Genomic DNA, 20,004 nt, shown 5'->3' with positions numbered 1-20,004 from the left:
AAAACAAGGGGAGTCAGAAATCTTTCTGCCTTGCCTCATTTTGAAATGCCAGACTGGTCTGTTAGAGCTAGAGTCACAAATAGCTCCCACATCTCCAGGGTCTCATACCTAGAGTTCAGCTGCGAGGTCTTCTGTGTCCCCTCTTTGCTGTTCGGTTCTTACCTAAGATTATTCCTGATCACATTCTCTCATTTTCCTTGTCTATTAAGGCAGACCCCTTCATGATAGCCCTTGGGTATTTAAATTCAAGCCTATAATTTATTCAGTAGAAACACTGGGGAGAAAAGCATTGCCTCCTTTGTACTTAACCTACTTGGGGCAGCCCTCACCACTTCTTCATGAGAGCCACCTGGCACAGGCTATTATGTCCTGATCCAGAACCACAGAAGCTGATCAAGCATTTGACCCATTTCCAGAGCATCACCAGGCATTTAATCCAATTTGTTTACCCAGCCACATAGCTTAAAATGGCAAACAAAGCCAAATCTTGCTTTTATTGAAGTCACAGGCCATGTTTCATTGGTACTGACAGACTCAGGACGTAGGTTCATCTGAGACTATCTCCTTCTGCAAAGGTGACTTTTTGGTGGGAAGATGTTTGTGCAGCAACCAGTGTGTCCCCGTGGGAAAGGTTTGCTTAGCATACAAACTGGCATGACAGCTTGGATCTCTTCATCCTGCAGGGAAGATTTGCATCTTACCATACTCCATAAAAAAGGGAAGAAGAGAAGGAAATGCTGAGAGGCCATTTTCCTCTGAGATTACTAAAACAAATCATCCCTACCTGGCAGACACCTGAACCTGTTCCAAAATCCATCAAATCAATGGAAAGATGGCCACTGGCTTCAAGAATCTTAGGACTATGCCACTGTTTTTTTTCCTGTTAAGAACTGTGTTTAAAGAATAAATTCTCGGTTGCTCTTTTTCCCAGTGAAGACACAAATCAGAATCTCTTAACTCTGGAGGACTGTGATGCTGGTCTTTTCTGTGGGCCACCCTTTATCACCAGGAAGGTGAGTTTTGGTACAATGTTGGGAAATGCATCAGCTTTCTCACTCGGTGTTTTTCTGCAACAGTGCCAATATACATCACCTTTCACTCTCCTTATCTAAATGACAATTTGAATTTTCTTCATCAACGACCTGGATGAAGAGTTAGAATGTACCCTCAGCAAGTTTGCTGACGACACCAAACTGGGAGGTGTGGTAGATACACCAGAAGGCTGTGCTGCCATTCAGCGTGACCTGGATAGGCTGGAGAGCTGGGCAGAGAGGAACCTGATGAGGTTCAACAAGGGCAAGTGCAGGGTCCTGCACCTGGGGAGGAACAACCTCATGCACCAGTACAGGCTTGGGGTGGACCTGCTGGAGAGCAGCTCTGAGGAGAGGGACCTGGGTGTCCTGGTGGACGACAGGTTCACTATGAGCCAGCAGTGTGCCCTGGCTGCCAAGAAGGCCAATGGGATCCTGGGGTGCATCAAGAAGAGTGTGGCCAGCAGGACAAGGGAGGTTCTCCTTCCCCTCTACACTGCCCTGGTGAGGCCTCATCTGGAGTACTGTGTCCAGTTCTGGGCTCCCCAGTTCAAGAAGGATGAAGAGCTACTGGAGAGAGTCCAGCGGAGGGCTACAAGGATGGTGAGGGGACTGGAGCATCTCCACTACGAGGAGAGGTTGAGGGAACTGGGCTTGTTCAGCCTGAAGAAGAGAAGGCTGCGAGGGGACCTTATAAATGCCTACAAATATCTGAAGGGTGGGTGTCAGGAGGATGGGGCCAAGCTCTTTTCAGTGGTGCCCAGTGACAGGACAAGGGGCAATGGGCACAAACTGAGGCACAGGAAGTTCCGTCTGAACATGAGGAGGAACTTCTTCCCTCTGAGGGTGACGGAGCACTGGAACAGGCTGCCCAGGGAGGTTGTGGAGTCTCCTTCTCTGGAGATATTCAAGACCCGCCTGGACAAGGTCCTGTGCAGCCTGCTGTAGGTGACCCTGCTTCGGCGGGGGGGTTGGACTAGATGACCCACAGAGGTCCCTTCCAACCCCTACTATTCTGTGATTCTGTGATTCTGTGAATTTTCCAAGTACTCCAAGAGGTTTACACAACAGGTATAATATAAAGAGGGGACACTGGAATGTCTCAAATACTGCGCATACGTCTTCTTATTACCAGAATATATTTTGGCTTGCAGCCTGGGAAATGCCAGTAAGCTAAATTTGTGTGTCACAGTCCAGACAGAAAACAACAAAAAATCAAGGTTTACTCTGACAAATGTCAATATATGGAAATATTAAGGTACTGGACAACAATCAGGGAGCAATCTAGTCTGGCACAAATGGTGCTCTCTGATACCAATACCACTCTTGAGAAGAAACACACTTGCCTAGGCTTGCAGAACTGCCATGATGGATATTTCAAGCTGTGCAGCAGTATGCACCCAAGGCTAGAATCTGTCCATAAATAACCCATTGCAAATAAGCGAAGGAATACTTCCTGGCTACTTCAAGGACCTTCTGCACTAAGATGTCCCATTATTGCTATAACTTCATTTTCCAGGAAATGGTAAAACTGAAAGCCACTTACATGGCTGATTAGAGATATTTCATTTGGCTGTCTACCTGTATCATAAGATATTAATGTGCTCAATGTTCTCCCTCCCTTGCTATGTTTGGGAAAATTTCCTCATCTACATTTTCGGGTGGCACTTGGCAAGGAACTCAGCTGCACTGCAATCATAGGGAGGCAGTAGACAGAGGCAAAGAGCTAACCCAGGAATAGTTTCAAGTCTTTGTGTATTTACTGCTGCAGCTCTGCAAACGGATGTCCTCTACAGAGGAACACCCTGCTAAAGGGTTGTGCTTTATATAAATCACTGTGCAGGCTGACACAGATCAGGAACAACCTTGTATCCGGAGAAAGAACTTAACTACCAGATCACAAAATGAGAGGTGCCAGAAGCTGCTGAATATCCTTCTCTGGCTAAAGACACCTGATGAACCAGTACAGGGGCAGCTTCTCTGTGCCACTCAGAAGACTGAAATTTAGACATGTATCAGTTCCTGTTTAAAAAAGCATTGAGCCACTCTCTAGTCTGGTCTGTCCAGATTATCTGAGTTAAAAATCTATTTATCCTATTATTAGAAATGCATAAGCAAACACAGCTTATTTGGTCAGAACTGGGTCAGGGAGTAGCGTATGAGCTTGGAATTATTTGCACTTTGCAGGGCAAAGTGAAGTCAAATGGCAAGTGACCTGGCCCTGGTCAGAAGTAGTCTGCTGGAGAACAAGAATTCTAAGTAGCACCAAAACCATTAGGTCACTTATACTTTCATTTTGTGAACATAGCCAGCGAAGATTTTTCCTTTCTTGAAAATAGCCTAAGAATCGTAAACTGTCAAAACAGTGCTGGCTGTACAGAGGGAGGACAGGATCGTATTTAGTTGTAAGCAAAGATGATGAAAGTGTCCTACAAGTTATTGAAGGGGAAGACATGAACCTTCAACTTTTTCAGTTCACTCGGGATGCCAGACATGACTTCTGTTATGAAACAATTTTACCTTCAGTTTCATTTTTAAAAAACTGGTTTTCACACCCTAACAAACAGTCAATCTGCAAACAGACATTCTCGCCACAAGTAAACACAACTTGTAGCAAAGCAATTTCCTGCCAATGCTCCAAGAAGAAGATTTAACCCATACTGCATCAGGCAATTTTCACAGACAGTTAAGCAATTTTAATACTATAGGAAATCAAATCTGGTTACCTAATTGCATGTAGTTGGTTCCTGGCATTTTTCCTAAGAGCAATAGCTTTTTACTCTATCTACCCTTGGATCTTTAATGGTGTATTAGACTCATTTACAGTTTCAGGCTGTATTTAGTAAAATTTAGTTGAGTCTTAGAAAATTCCTAAGTACTTTTAAGAGTATCCAACTTCAGTTCATTAAACAGCTATAGTGTAATTTACAACAGGAAAGCTCAGCTCTTCACATTTACATGACAGTCCTCCTCCTTGGAGCCATCCCCAGTACCGCTCCTGTCAATAAGTTACACTTAAAAGATTGGATAGACTCATCACATCATCTCCAGTTATGGTGTACTGTGAAGTTTGAGATCTATAGCTAACAAGCCCAAATGGGTTCATCCAGGCTTCGATGTTTTCTGCAGTGCTTTACTGAAATCCCTGTGCTAAGTGCAGCTGTCCTGGTCTTAGGTATTGGTGGTATATATTACTAATACTGGTGTCTGGCAAATAAAGAGTCCTTTTACATGACTGCAACATATCCCTCTCGTATTCCACACTGGATCTTCAGGGCAAAGCCAGTACAATACTATTCTCAGCTACAGGACTGCAAATTAGATTTTGAAGTTAGCTAAAAGAGATGGTCAAAATTTGACACTGATTTTGTGAGAAATATGTTTTTTTGGAGCATCTGGATAAAACTGTAAAAGCAAATAAACACCAAAAAATTTCCAGTGAAACAGAAGGCCAGAAATATTCTGCTTTAGAAAAACACTTCAAATTTCATACTATATTATCTTCATACTCATTCACAGTCCAGATAACTTGTCACAGTCTAAGCTACCAAAACAGCCAGCTTCCCTTTTTGAACACTTCTTTAAAGCTTTAGGCAAATCTGTATTCTTGGAGTTTTCATCAAAATTACAGGGAACTCATGGAGAAACACACCTACTTTTTGACTTTTATCTGCTCACATAAGGCTGCTTCCAGAAGCTTTTCAGCCAGCTTCAGTAATTAGATGCCTAAAGATCCAGGGAAGCACAGAGATGGATTTTTGAAGGCACATACTGGCCTATGTTACGATTTCGAAGATTCAAAGGTTGCTGTTGCTGCAGGTGGGGAAGCATATAAATTCACAACCGTGCTTCTTCCACACTGTTAATGAACATTAAGGAGCTCCTACAACTTTTCATTTTCAAATATCGTAACAGAGCATAATTTAAACGTCCTTAAAATGTCTACAAGATGAGGAAAAGACTCTCTTTCCTGAGAAGAAAAACAGGCTGTACGATTTCATCTGAAAAAAAAACAATTCTGCTAAAGCACAAAGATTCATTACTGCAGAAATGCTCTGTGCTAATGTGGCTCAGTCTCTCGCATATGAAAGCCATTACCCTCCAATTAGTACAGAGTGGTCACTGTTGTTTTCATGGTTAAAATAAGCTATCAAGTCAGAATACATTTGCCTTTATCTTTTTATTCTGTATTAACTTCCATTTGTGCTGTACCCTCTTATCTCTGTCAGCTGCAACATCAAGGTCAGTAGGGGGAGCTCACTCTTTATTCGTCACGGTGCAGGTTTTTTCAAGTGGAATATCAAAGCAGAAAGACTATTGGAAAGACAACAGAAATCTTAAAATAGAAGGAACAGGTCAGCCTGTTAAACCTACTAAGAGCCAGGTCCTGCAAACATGTCTGACTGTGGAACCTACCAACCTGCGCAGAACATCAGAAATAACAGTTCCAACTCAAGCCTCTAAGTATTACAAGTAGCAGAAAATATTTACCGGATCAGTACAATAAATTCAGTACAGCAAAACCAGTCATTGACTCCACTGAGCAAACAGTAATAGATCCCATGCTGACCCTGCTGAAATCAATGGGAATTCAGCCTCTGAGTGATGTTCTGGCTGCTCCCAAAGTCTCTAAGCAGTGCCACTTCTTAAGCTATACTGGATTTGACACAGATGCTAGGTAAGAGGGTACAGGTGTTATTTCATGGCAATTGCTCTCCAGACAGACACAGTTATTAGAAATGCAGCCATGCAGTGAGCAGATAGAGAGGGCAGTTTCAGCAGGAATAAAACCTTCATATTCTGGCATTCCAATGAAATTGCTGCAAAGCTTTACCTTTGATGGCAATCCTGTCCCTGGCTCTGGCAGAGCCTAATTGCAAGGGGAAAGCAGCCTAGAAAGCAGGGGCTCAGCACAGATGCTGAGGCAAAGTCCTTTAATCAACAAAGGACCAGCAAAAAGAAGCAAAGCTTTCCATATATAGAAAGCACTCTGCCTGTCCAGTATTCCACCCCAGAGACACAACGGGAATGAGTTCCTCTGACACACTTTCCCCTTCTAGCATACATGTCTGCACTTGAAAAAGTCCTCTCCATCACTTCCAAAGGTCCCTGCTACTAATGAGACTCCTCAACACATCCTTCCCCACAGTTTCTGCTACTCAGCAACTGAAAAAGATTGTCTTTTCCACCTGATAGTCCCAGCAGCTGCTGTGGAGATACATGACTCATATCTCATGAGGTTTATCCAGCTCAGAAGCATTAAGTAGGAGGCAAGGCTTGATGTCCGCTTGTGAAGGAACACACTTTTCCTTTGTACCATGCAAGAGTGAAAAATGCACTGGTTTATGAAGGAGAGGGGCCAAGCTGCAGATTTTAAATCCAGGGTTTGGGGTTTCTTCTTGCAGTGAGAGCTGCTACCAACCAGTCACAGAGCAGACACTGAAGACTCCAATGTCTGAGATTTTTCAGGTTCCAACACTTAGTTTTTCACTAAGATCCGTACCTGGATCTGAAATGCTCAAATCAACATCATCAGAGATCAATTCTTTACCACTGAGATGTGAATCTTTTGTTCTAGATGTTTCAAACCTCATGCTTCAAGCAAATTCAAAGCACTGAACTACCAAAAAAACCTGACACACTATCACCTCTGTGCAGCAAACAATTTATTAAGCATACTATAAAGGCAAGCATCTATGAGACAAATTAATCTGAAGCCTCATAAATAAGAAATATGGCAAAGCATCAGGTTAGTAAAGCTTGAATTTAAAACATTTCGCTTCCAGTGCTAAGAATAACACAGCTTCATACTCCATTACTGAAAACACCCACTGGATTTACAGTAGGATCTCATTTTGGTCTATTAAACTGATTGCCCCAAGCAATTGCAATAGGCCGAGATCTTAAAGAAACATATTTATAATCTGTTGCTGCCAAGAGAAATTGCTTTTGTTTGATAACAAGCCTGCTGCTACCCCTAGGACGTGACTGCACGGAAAAGTGAGAGATAACAACATGGTGAAGGCTTTCTATTCTGAAATGTGGACGTACCCTTTCTGAACTTCAGTTTGACCAATTTCATTTTTAAGAAAAATATGCCTGGTAGCTAAAGATCCATAAAACTTCCATGCTGTGAGATAAGCAATAGAGCCAGCTTTTCTAAAGAGATGCTGTGAAAGCATGCATAACAATGTCTTGTCTGAAATAGAGACAACTGCTCCTGCGATTATACACGCTTGACACTGACACTGTGTAAGTGTTGACAATGCTAATGATGTGCTAAGGGAGCTCTAGGTGATGCTGCAGGATGCAATGATTTATCATAGAATCATAGGTTGGAAAAGACCTCTAAGATCATCAAGTCCAACCGTCAACCCAACACCACCAATTATCTGTATCTCTTCATATATACATACTAATATCCACCAAGCATATGATTTGGACTCCACCTATAATTTGCCCCACTTTTAGCTTTAAGCTATTCATGAACTTGGAGCACAAAGTATTCCAGAATGTTTGATTCAGCCAAATCTTTGCAGGACTAGACCTTAGGATATGAATATGTGAATCAGTTCCCACAAGATGAGCAAGGATGAAAACTCCCAAGGCATCATCACTCTGATGATAAGTGTCAATATGCACATGCTGTCCCTCACAGTAAAGGAAATGAAGCTGCCCCCTCCTTCACTGAGCGTACTGCCCACTGTGGACAAGGGCACAGTCATTACAGAAGAGCTGTTCTTCTGGGTCACATCTATCCCTTCCTGATCATACTCTGTGCACATATTTAGACTGCAAATTACAGAGGACTACCAGATAATTTACAGAGCTTGTGTCTTCTTTAACCCAGAACCCAGTTTGCTACAGCATCTCCCAGACAATGAAAACCTCTAGTGTAGACTTTAGTGTCTATACACTAATCTATTAACTTTCCTTCTGGGCTTTCTATTGCCTTCTCTTCAAACACATCAGTGTCACCTTGGAAGGTGTCTCCATGATCATGGACTGAGAGCAGCTCCTCACTGTAATTTTACATAATTATACACTGTCCTTGGCTGCCATAAACTTTAATTAAAACTGCTGTGGTGTTACATTCTTGCATCATTACAGCTTCATAATAATCTCATCGTAGCAGACTCTGTAGAGGCTTCTCCTGGAATCACACTACAATTGCTGTGGCATTCACCCTGTCCCTGAAGCGAAGTCTCTGTCCTGTGACAGCACTCTGGTACTCTACTAAGGTCACACTACCTGTCCAGAAAAGGACAGGCTGGATTATTTTGCTATGGGAAGCTGGAAAACTAATCAGCAGCACAATGGCTGAAGTCCCTCTTTGCTGTTTGCTTCATTGCTCTTTAGCTAAGCTATAAAGCGTAATAATGTCTGTGTCTTCTGTCAAGGACTGTGTTATCCTTGCGGAGAAGATGGTTTGATCCACCTGGTCTCTATCTTCAGGGCTTGCACTGCCAACCTGTAATTAACCCTCTTCATTCCAATACATGTTCCCAAGTACTTTGAAAACATGAATTAACTATACATTGCAGATGCCTCAAGCAAAGTATAATAGTCTTAAATTTCCTAGTAGAGAAACTAAAGCCCAGGGGCTCTCTAACTTCCTTAGGTAAATCAACAGCAGAACCAGAAGAGAACCTGGGAGTATCAGACTTTGGCACTGCCAGCAAACCCCAAAGCTACTCTTTCTTCTGCTACATTTACCTTTAAACAACATCACAGTTGTTCTGAAAAACAAACAGTAAACCAATACACAAGCACCTGCAGATGCAGGAACTCTAGCATTGCTCACCATTAATACATGAGATGCACAAAAAGGAAAATATATTGGCTTTGTTCCCAGAGTTGCCCTACTGTCACTACAAATAACTACAGTCAAAAGAGAGGATGTCTTTGATCATTACATTTTCTGCAACCAGAGAAACGTTCATGGAGTGGATTATTTTTAAGAAATATGCACATACCTTTGATAGCAAAAACTCCATGACAGAAGTCCTTAAAATTTATTCTTCCCAAATCATTTGGGTCCAAGTACTTTGCCAGTTTTTCCACCTAAAAGAAAAGATCATAAAATATGTGTTGAGCTTGACGCATCACCTGTGGCTCAGTTCGTCTATACCTTCTACAGAAGACCCTAAGTGGAAGAATACCTGTAATGTTCACTTGAATCAGCCAACAAATCATTCTGCAAGGAGAAATCATGTCATATAGTTGGATTATCTGGTGCTGAGTAAGGCACATGCTCTGACCAAAACTTCTGCAGCTGGGACGCATTAATACTCTCCTATGTGGATCTCAAGAGCTTAACAAGGGGTGAATCTGTGACCTAGCCTCTCACCTTAGAGCAGGGTGCTAACAGAACCTCCCTCCCTAGGAGCCCTTGCTGTGTATGCAGCTCATAGGAACTTAAAACCTTAGTGATCTCCATCCCTCTTATCAAAATTTACTGGGGAAGGAGAAAGGACAAAGATGTGCACAAACCACAGCACCCTCATTCCCTGAAGATTCTAGACTATAGGAGAGAAACCTCATTGGGCACTTGGGATCAAACAAAACTTCCTTGCCACAGCAAAGAACACATGTTTTCTAGAGGGAAACAGAAGTATATAAACAGCACAAAGATTCATGTATAAGATAGAGAATGGTTCTGTTCAGTACACTATGCAAACAAGCAATGTACTTATTGCTTATAATCTCAGCTTCAAGTTTAGCCTTTCTGATCACTACTCACCATAAAACGAGATTACACTGAATTTAAACACAGCCACCAAATTGGTATTTGCCCCAAAGAAAGTCTGGTAGATTTTTCAGGGGGAGTTTGGGGAAGAGGGAGAAAAGCAGTCTAGACTGCAGAGGGTGTTGTGTGTTGGGCTGTCTAGAACAATGGAATAGAGAAACAAGTAGTTGAAGGAGAATAAGGAGAGAGGCAGAACAGTCCAAGGAGGAGGGCACAGTTCTGGGACACGCCAGCTGGCTATTGTCTCCGTGATAAATATGCTGCATGACATTGTGTAAGTCCCCTCGTGTCCCTGTGCCTTTGCCTGTTGTACCTAGCAGGTACCCTCACTGAGGCAAAGGCAGCCTCTTGCTGCTTGTAAGCAGGCTCACAGTCAGCTGCAGCACAACTCTGACCTTGATCTGGGCACTCCAGACCCCCTTGAGTATAAACAACATGAGCGTAGCAGGCAAGTAGGATGCTGCACAGTCCTGGTGAGTACAACGTGAGCTCCGATGTGTCAGTCTGAGCAGCCACAAAAGCCCAGCTGGAAAGATATGCAGCAAATGAATCCAAATGACCCAGTTTCTCAATTTTCTGTTGTTTCTTTTTTCTTGTTTGTTTTTTCAATATACACTAGCAAAACCCTAGCAGTTTCTTAAAGCCCTGCAGATAATGCACTAATGTGTGCGCATGACACTTCTCCTTCAGATTCCCTCAGTGCTTAGAAACTCCCTCTGTGCCATTAAAGGCCATGATCAGCCAAAGGCCTCATTTAGAACAACCAAATCTGGATAAGAAAATGACAATATTTTTGCTCACATACAAATTCTATGTTGAATGAGAGAGGAACAATTTTATCCTTACATTGAATCCTTTACTCTCTCCTTTTCTTAAAAAAAAAAAATTAGCTCGTGTAGGTAGGGCAAACAAGAAGCTGTATGATGAGTTCAGAGCCCATGAGAAGTTAGAAATTTTCTTAAAACTTTCTTATTGCAGAAGGCTCCAACAACTCTAGTCCTGCCAGCCAGGCAGTGAAGGCCAGCTGTCAGCTATCATGCGACTCATGATCAAATTCCTACATCTGGTATCACAAGCCACTACTGTAGCCCCACTAATTTATAGTAGCAGAAGCCATGTTTCTGTTTCCAAAACATAGCCACTTTACCAGAAACTGTAGTGTGTGTTTAATGCATACATGACTAGCTGGAAATCCTCACTGAAACCAATAAAGTAGAGACATCCTTGATACAGGAAAGCTGGGTCAGTGTTATCCCTGCTCATCTTCACAAACAACAGATACGTTATAGAAAGATGAAGCGGTGGTAGAAATTCCTTTCTTCAAACTATTTTTGGGTGCATTCAAAGCAGTATAATCAAACAGGCCATTGAGGCTAGAAGCAGCAAGATTTTACAGTTGAAAATCTTCCTGGCCACTGTAGTAGCTTAAATACGTGGCAGATGCGTCAGCTGGCATAACTCAGCCTGGCTCCAGAGGCTTTGATGAAGACTTTAGTATGGCCACTAGTTGAGCATCTGTCCCCTCATGGATACAGCAACAAAATCTAATCAGACACCAGTCTTCTAGGTTACAAGATCAGCCTGTAACTCTCTTTGACAAATAGCAAGCTCCCATCATTGTAATGTAAGTAAATACTATTTCAGATGCTTGCAGAGTCGCTTTAGAGAATCCTGTTTCCTGTAGGTCTCTTGCTAAAAGGCAACAAATTGTGTTTTGGGTTTTAATGTACAGGTTCCTACAGCCAGCTGGGAAGCCTCTACCCTGTTTAATATTGTGCTGTAACAGTAGTGTCACTGGATGTTCCCAGTGAATCTGGCACAATAAGTTTATTTCTCAAAGTTGATCCAATGATTTTAGTCTGCCAGTTGCTCAGCCATGTACAATTACATTTTTTAAATCAAATTAAATAAGATGTTATATGCTCGGGTGTGTGTATTATGGAGGAACAGAGAATACGCTCACCTTTAGGTCTAAGCAATGTCTTAACAGTAAATGAAATTATCACTTGAGCAAAGTGTTTCAGTCTCCAGTTTCCCCTAAATCTAATTTTGCAGGTTTTTAATCAGATTTTACACTGCAAATAACTGACAGTAGTGCAGGAGATTATGACGAATTTACAGAACAGCCTGATGGAATTTATGCCACATCTTCAACCAGTGCTAATCAACACAGCTCCCAGGACAGGTCAGGGGCTACAAGGATTTTGATCAACTGGGACTACATTTAGATGGATACTTGCATAGAGTTTGTGCATTAATATACATATGTGTATTGTACATAAATCCCTGCATATTTGCACTGAGTTTCAAGCCTGTAGTGTATTTTTACCAGTAGCTTTATGGGATAAGGCAAGAAGCTCTGCATTGTTAATTCCAGACGGAAAGCACTACTTAAAATTAAGCTTAGTTTCAGGCTGTGGCCAAATAAACTTTGTCATCACAGCTACCCCTAAATCTTCTCTGCTGTCTATACTGTGTCAACCATCTTTCTGTTCCACTTTGTAGAGAAATAATGTCCTACCCTCCTCCTTCTCAGAAAAGGTTGGCTCCCAGCAATTAATCAGAAGCTGCAATGCTTATTTATTGCCTTGGGAAATGTTAAAGGCTTGCCAGCCTAACTGCCAGGCTGCATGATATCGCAGCCTTTTTTGCAGTCAACAACCCTCCGGGCTTAAAGCTATGGTAGTCTGCTAGCAAAAGAGGAAGCAGTGGCCTTTCAGCCCCGTTAATGGGATGGGCAACGCAGCCCGTTTTTGCACACGTGGAATATGCAGGCTGCACCAGTCCTGGGCACAGATTCCCGAGCCCGCCGCATCTCTAGGCAGTGCTGGGCTCTGCGTCTGCTGCTGATCCCACTGCAAGGGAGACGGGACTGCAAACTGAACTGCTGCCAAAATTCAGTGCTGAACTGACCACGTGATTGTTGCGATACCTACAAGCAGCACAGGGAACATACCATGTGCTTCAGAGCGTAACGTCAGAAGCCATCACAATGAGCTAGAGACAGTGTTTTACGCTGGGGACAGACAATTTTCTCTGCATTGCTGCACAGAGCAGTCCCCCACCATGTGGGACAGCACAAACAAGGTCTGGATTGCAAGCTAGTTCTTCATTGTAGGAAGAAGACAAGGACAGAAAAAAAATAGTTGCAGGCTCAATAATCTAGCTGATTCTTTTGGCAGGTGCAAGGGTCTCACTAAGGAACCCTTCAGTAGACATCCAGTGGTCTCAGAGAGAAGACATAAATCATTTTTGCTTTGGGAAACAATCAGAGAAAACCAAACCCTCTGTCCCTATTGTTTAACTTGCTTGGATGAATGGGTGATTATCCTTTCAATGCAAACATAGTTCTCCATTGTAATAACAGGTCACTTCAGCCAAAGCATTTGCCTCCTCTCTGTTGGGTTTCCCAGCTGTACTGACTGCGCTGCAGAGGTTTGCTCCCCTGCTGCTTTCTGACATATAAGAGTAGGAACACTTTATATAGAGTCTCTACAATGAAAATAAAGGGACAAGGTTCAGTGTGAAGAAAAAATTTTGAAATCAAAACTGACCAAGGCAGAGATGCATATTAATGAGCAGCAATTAGCAGGACAAAGCCGTGGATAATAAAGTGAGGCATAATATTTTTCCACTAGAGAGCCTCTGGTTCAAAATATAAGTTCTGGATGCAATGCAGAGGTCCATGGCTGAGGCTTTGTGGCACGCACTTTGTAGGTAAGCAGCCTGGTTTAGGTCAGGAGCCAGGAAGGGCTGGATTCTCAGCTTTAAGGCCATAAGTAAATGATTTACAAACCAGCTCTGTACAGAACCTGAACACAGCAGAGTCTCAGTAGGAAATCTGCTATACTAAACCCTACCCAGCACAGAAGAGAGCGCAGTAACTGAGTAAAAAGCTTAACACTTAGAGACTTAGGCTGCTGCAAAACTGTTACCTGAAATCGAAAACAACTCCTGAAACACACAAAGTATGTTTAGAGAGGACATTGTTTTATTCTGCACAGGGTGGAAGGTGGAAGATATCTGCAAATCAAGCACACACACTTACAATCACATGGCATATTTAGACAATAAAAAAATGTTTAAAAAATGTTAGTACCACCTATTAGCCATACACTCCTAACTACAATTGGTTAGTTCCCTCCCACCTCGGTTTAAAGATACAGTACTCCCAAAATTCACTAGGCATGCTCACTGGCTGAGGATCTTTGCCTGGGCCAGGGTCTCCAGCTCGGGGGGATGATTTTTAGTGTTATAATGAGGGTACTTCAACTAAGGATACATGAATTCTCAGCACTGCTGCCAAGTTTGCAGTATACATAAAACATCCTAATTAACTGTCCTTCTCAAGGTCCAGTTGTTTGTCCTCAGTTCAAGCTACCAAGTGTTTGTTCTTCTGATTAGAGATGGTTTAATGTCCTCCACTTGTCAGCAATCTCCTTGGCTGAACAAGTCTGTAACCATCAGGTTGTCCTTATCTGGAACACTAGCTGCTAGTTAGATACTTTTTTGTTAGTTAACTATCCTTAAATTATAACCTTATTCTTAATTATTCGTTCATTTTATTAAAATATATCTAAATATTTGTCACTGAGGTAACAGAACCATCTGCTGGCTGCCAGAATTTTATAATACAGCTGAATCCAGACACAAGAGAGCAGAGATGAAATCCTAGTATCAGCAAAGCCAAGGCAGAAACTCACAGTCAGGCCAGAGGGTCACTCGAAAGTTTACCTGCCAGAGTTTTAAATCCAGTACGCACTGGGCTACTTTTGTGCCCGCAGATACAGTCAGCTGTGCTGTCCTTTGCTCGCTCGCTTCAACAGGGGTTTCAAATGGTGCCCTGCCACTCAATCCTGAAGCCTGAAGTTTTCAGAAGACCTGGTGTTTGTACTGAACTCAGTGTCCTCAAAATTACAAGAGAAGGAGGGCATTTTTCTTTGAACTCCATATAGTTCCATTTTGGTTTAACTGTTACAGGAGGAGTGAAGCAGGCAGTGAGCTTGCTGACATTTTAGAACCTTTTTGATTTTGATGCCATTTGGGTATGAGGAAAAGATTTGAGTTTTGGCAAAGTCACTCAACTCAGCAACTAGAAAATGCATTTCCTCAGTTTCTTCAGCCCAAAGTTTCTCACTGTTAGCTAGAGGCACCTCTACCTACATTGGGGGCAGCTTTGAATTTACTGCAGAAGAGAACTTTCCGTTTCCCAGCTCTGCTCCAGTGAAGGTGTGAAAGGTCCCCTCCTATGTCCTACGTCCACATGACAGCACCAGATATGAGGACAGACCCAACCTTCACTGCAGAAAGGAAATCCAGAGTGCCTTGTAAGAAGTCCTCCGTAGCCATACTGCCTGGGACAAAATTCACATCTAACCAAAGCACCCTCCATCCTGCCAAGAATGCAAAACAGGAACCTGTGACTAACTCAGACACTGCTTGAAACAGAGCAAGGAGCCAGCCACAGGCACATACCAAGGTGTGCAGGGGAGTGAAGTTGCTGCAATCTGCTGCTCTAACTAGAGGCAAGGGGAATGTTTATTAGCCTTTGCTCAAGCTAATTCCCTTCCCAGCATCACTGAGCATGCCTGCTGTCCCCAGACTCATAGTATCTTGGAGTACAACCACACACAGTACGTGACCAGGCATCTGAATGACTGTTAAGAGAAGAAGTGAAAGGATTTTTCCAGCAAAGGGAGTAGAGGAAGAGGAGAGAAGAAGACAGGTCACTGACAAACCTCAGAACAGCTTTACTGAAACTGATCTTTTTTTGCAAGTAAGTTCATTACAGGGGCACCTCCCAGCCAAGGAATGCTCTCAGGAGTCCTGGCCACCTCTCATGCTGATGCTGCCAAAACAGCTAGGTATTTTTTTTCAGCAAAGATTTTCTGACTGGAACTGAATCCTGCTTCTATTTCCAGGCAAGAAGAAACTCAGACCTCTACTGACCTCACTTAATTTTCTTCAAAACCTGGCCAGCATAGACGAGATTTTGTTAACACAAAGAAAATTTGTCAGATTTAGATGTAATTGAGTTCCAAGACACCCCATACTGGGTCCATCCACTGAAATTTTACAACAGGGTCTGTCACCACCAGCAAATGCCATCTGAAATAAACAACTCCTCTCAGCAGCTCGCATTCATACTGCAGGAGTCTGTGAGCACATCTCACCCTGAAGTGCCAGCAGGGAACACCTGGGAGCCGTGAGAATGACAAGACAAGGAACTGCAGGAAAGGTCAGACTGTGCTGCGGCAGCAACATTTGGGCAGGATCTCCTGAAGCAGGAGCGTTTGTGAGAAATCTCAAAAAACAGCAAAAGGAGATTAAATATATAAATGCTGCAGGGTGGAATTAGGGAGTTTCCCATGATTTATATAGGGAGCAGCAGAACTGCACTCGCTGTAATTTTAACAGACTCGCCTTTTCAGCACCTGGGGAAGTGGCATAAGTTTACACCTTCACGGTAAAAAATGCGAGGCAGGACTTGTGCCAGCTGCGCAGTGCCAGGCAACGCAGCCACCACATGTGCTGAGACCCACCCCCAGCTCTATAACCAGCCCCTGGCCTTTTCAGCATCCCTGTGGTCCGGCATGTTGGAGCTCTTCAGTCAGGGTCCTCTCCAGTAAGTCACCCTCACTGTCGCACAGTGTTGTTTGTTTTGTCCCCGGTCCCAATCTACAGCGTCAAGTAACAAAGCAAGAGCGACTCTTGCTGCTGTGGCTCAGTAATTCCTTGCCACTCAAAAATTGCCACCCTCCTCTCTCCCAGCATGCTTTCCCTTTGCTCTGAAGGTCCTGGTCGTCCACTACTTCACTCTGCAGTTGGCCACAGCCATCTAGACACCAGCAATTTTTCACCTTGCCTCCTTACAGACACCACTAGACATAGGCTTCATATTGCTTATATAAATGTCCTAAATGATGAATCTAGCTATTCATTAGTTCCTTCTCAAGGGCTACTACTGAAAACAACCTGCCATATCAGAGATATGCTCAGGAGACCCATTAGCATAGGATACCAGTGTCTCTATTGGGATTTGGTAGGCTTGGTCCTTCCCTGATGCTATTTGGTGTTTGCATTCACAGACTGGAAGTAAATACAAAACCATGACAGTGAAATTTGCAGATGACAGGCTGATAAATAACAACAATGCAGACAGTCTCATGCTCCTCTGGATAGCTGCATAAGTGAAGCCCATACAGACAGAGTAAGTTTTAAGCACCGCCACGCAAGGTCACAAAACAGAAAAGAATACAAAAGAGAAGGAAAAGGAGTAACACATCTACAGAGTGGAGGCCTGTCTTTTGATGAGCTGGGATTTATAGATGCAGGGGAGAGGAATGAGGCTTCTCTGTGATATTCTGGCAATTCTGGGAAGGGGAGCAAGATGAGGGAAATTATTTTACATTGTACTGGAGAAACCAATACTAATACAGTTGTGGTACCCACTTTCATAAGAGATGCTGAAAACCCAGACAGGTTGCAGGGAACTGACATAACAATCAAGTGCTGTGGAAACACCTTATGTAACCGCACTTAAAGAGAGTCTTCTCTGCTTAATATGGCAAAAGGGAGACCAAGTGGTGATTTGTTACTCGGTATAAAGACTTCTGTTAGGTAGCAAATTGCAGGTTCTAAAGGACTGTCTAGTCTAGCAGAGGAAAGACATAAAGTACCACTAGCTAAAAATGAAAACTGAACAAACTTGAATTAAAAACAAGGCACAATTTTTTATCAGCATGGTTATTTACCCATGAGATCTATAAATTGGAACTGGTCTGGAACTATAAAAAGGAACTGGACTCCTTCATCTGAGGTCTTTTGAGAAGACAATGAGATATACCTGGAAGATTTACCTAGCCCAGAGTAAGTGGGTTAAAAGCTGTGCTGTCGCCATTTCAGGACATCACACTAGATGACCTGATACTCTCCTTGAACCTGACCCTAAGGCACACAAAGGACTATGTTCCTGGTCACACGTGAAAGGCATGGAAGGCCAGCATCTAGGAATCATGAGTCCAACAAACAGCCTGCCCTCGCCATTCAGTTCTGGCAGACTGTGTATCGTAAATAATTCATACCACTGCAAACAGCATCATGAATTTCCATCAGCTGCTGTCTGATCCCAAAACATGCAGGAACATACATAATTGCTGGAAACAATGGCTTTGAATTTGCTTTGAATTTTGATTTCAAGCTTCAGTCATTGCTCCTTGGTCAGCAGGCTTCAAGCCTTAAGGGTGGCTTGTCTGTAAGTTTTCTGTAAACAGAAACGATTGTTTCAGTTTCTGCTTTAACTGGGGCCTCCCAATTTACCAGCTAGAAGGCAGATTTTGGGATTGTATCCTAAATGATATAAGCAAATTTGTTGAATAGTTTTAGCCTTGACTTTGATCAAAATCCTAATCTGTCAAATCCGTAATCTACTAATGGCGCCAATGCAAAAAAAAATGACCAAATTTCACTGGCTTTCCTGGGTTTAGCATCAAGATCTGGTATTGCATCTTCTTCCAAATATGAACTTGATCCCTGGGGCCTTGGTCCTATGGGAGAAAAATATCCACCTGTTACCCAGATGGAGAAAACATCCGTACTGTGGTATTTTGCTGAGTGTATAAAATGTATCAGTGAATTAAAAAGCCACAGAAAGAAAGAGGTGGTTTCAGAGGCATTGAAGGTGGTTGAGTGCATTCAAAGGAAAAAGGGAAGCTTCTAGTATTCACGTCTTACTAACGCCCTGCGTAAGCATTTCCTTGACTCAGGTGGGCGACAGATGGTCAATGCAGTTGAACTACCGAAAGAGGAATGGCGGAGCACTGCAGATCTGCAGCATGCACACAGGAGGTCAGCTGCTACCCTTCAGATAAGCAAGGACAGCAAGTGCTCTGCATCTGCTGAGCCGCACCTGCCCGTGACTGGTGGAGAAGCTTTGGAGCACTTTACAGAAGCGACAAAGAGGAGAGGAGGGCAGTTAACTGCATCTTCTCAGCTCACGGGAGTGATGAGCATAGGAGCTACAGGATTCATATCACGGCCTCCAGGGCAGGATGGTTTAACTCTCTAGACTGGGAGATCCATGCTGCTGGGGAAAGAGATGGTATCCATTGACCACGGGACTGTGGCATTGAGGTCAGAGCTGCAAGTTTACCAAGAGCATGCTGTCACCAGCAAATGACTTCATCTGCTTTGGCTTCTTCTTGTTTAAAATGGCTATGGCAATACTTAAGTGGCATTAACAGGGTACTAGAAAGGTGATGATACCACAGACAGCAATGAAATCTGCACCAAGCTGGTCCATGCGGTAAGTTGTTGGTTTTTTTACCCTGTCTCACTTGCCCACTATAGTTTGTCTTCTAATTTCTCAACACTGTGGACTGCTGTCTGTCACCTCTTAATATATATGCTTGACTCTACATGGAACACCAGACACGCTAATGATTTGGACGCATACAATACACAGGTATTACGAAACTCTACTGTGTTGCAGTGAAACTTGCCCCACTGGGCAGACCCTTATCATCACCTTGTTTTCATATTCTGTCAAATAACATTTTATTATCTTCTGATAGTAAAAGATTGAGCCACACAGTACTGCACAGAGAGAAGACATTAGGGACAGATTTGTTTAAGACATTCTAATATGCAAGTAAGCTATTAAGAGAACATAATACTCCATGAACCTCAATGAGTGTGTGTGTGTAACAGAAATCCAAGCAGTGCCAGGAAAATTGGTGCTATGATTTCTGTTCTCTATTGAGAAATCACTTGCAGTCATTAATACACATCATGACACAAACCTACTCTGGGATAACAACAAACAGAATTCCTGCAATATTACATACCCAGATTTTGTAGTTAGCATCCTTACAGTTAGGCTTTCTAACCATAGCTGAGACCCAGAAGTTATTACACCTAAGGAATCCCCTCTCTTACACCACATACCACACTGGCTAACCTCTCTACTTACAGAACAAAACATTTTATGACCACAGAGAATCACCAATAAACTTTGAAAGAGAGTGCATGTGAATAGCTCTGAATCTGACCACACCTGAGAAAGGATCACTGCCTGGAATTAAGAAGTTTTCAGAACTTCCTCAGAGTACACATCCCAAAGACATTGTTCACAGCTACAGAAGCTACTTTACCCCATCCTATCTGAAAGCCAGAGACCACAAAAATCATAGTGAGTTTTTCCTCTGCCATCTACACCCTCGTATG

The 20,004-nt window shown here is 42.9% G+C and overlaps 1 protein-coding gene across 2 annotated transcripts in view; it reads right to left on the bottom strand.

Moving 5' to 3' along the window:
- RAB11FIP4 (RAB11 family interacting protein 4) overlaps positions 1 to 20,004 on the bottom strand; it is a 133,042-nt gene that overhangs the window by 78,649 nt on the left and 34,389 nt on the right. For both annotated transcript variants that reach the window (XM_075440648.1, XM_075440647.1), the window contains exon 2: positions 9,008 to 9,095. In XM_075440648.1, the coding sequence (XP_075296763.1) occupies positions 9,008 to 9,095 (88 nt within the window). The remainder of the gene's footprint in view (positions 1 to 9,007; positions 9,096 to 20,004) is intronic.

Source organism: Opisthocomus hoazin, chromosome 21 (assembly GCF_030867145.1).
Source record: "Opisthocomus hoazin isolate bOpiHoa1 chromosome 21, bOpiHoa1.hap1, whole genome shotgun sequence".
Lineage (NCBI taxonomy): Eukaryota > Metazoa > Chordata > Aves > Opisthocomiformes > Opisthocomidae > Opisthocomus > Opisthocomus hoazin.
This window is presented reverse-complemented; position numbering and strand designations above follow the sequence as displayed.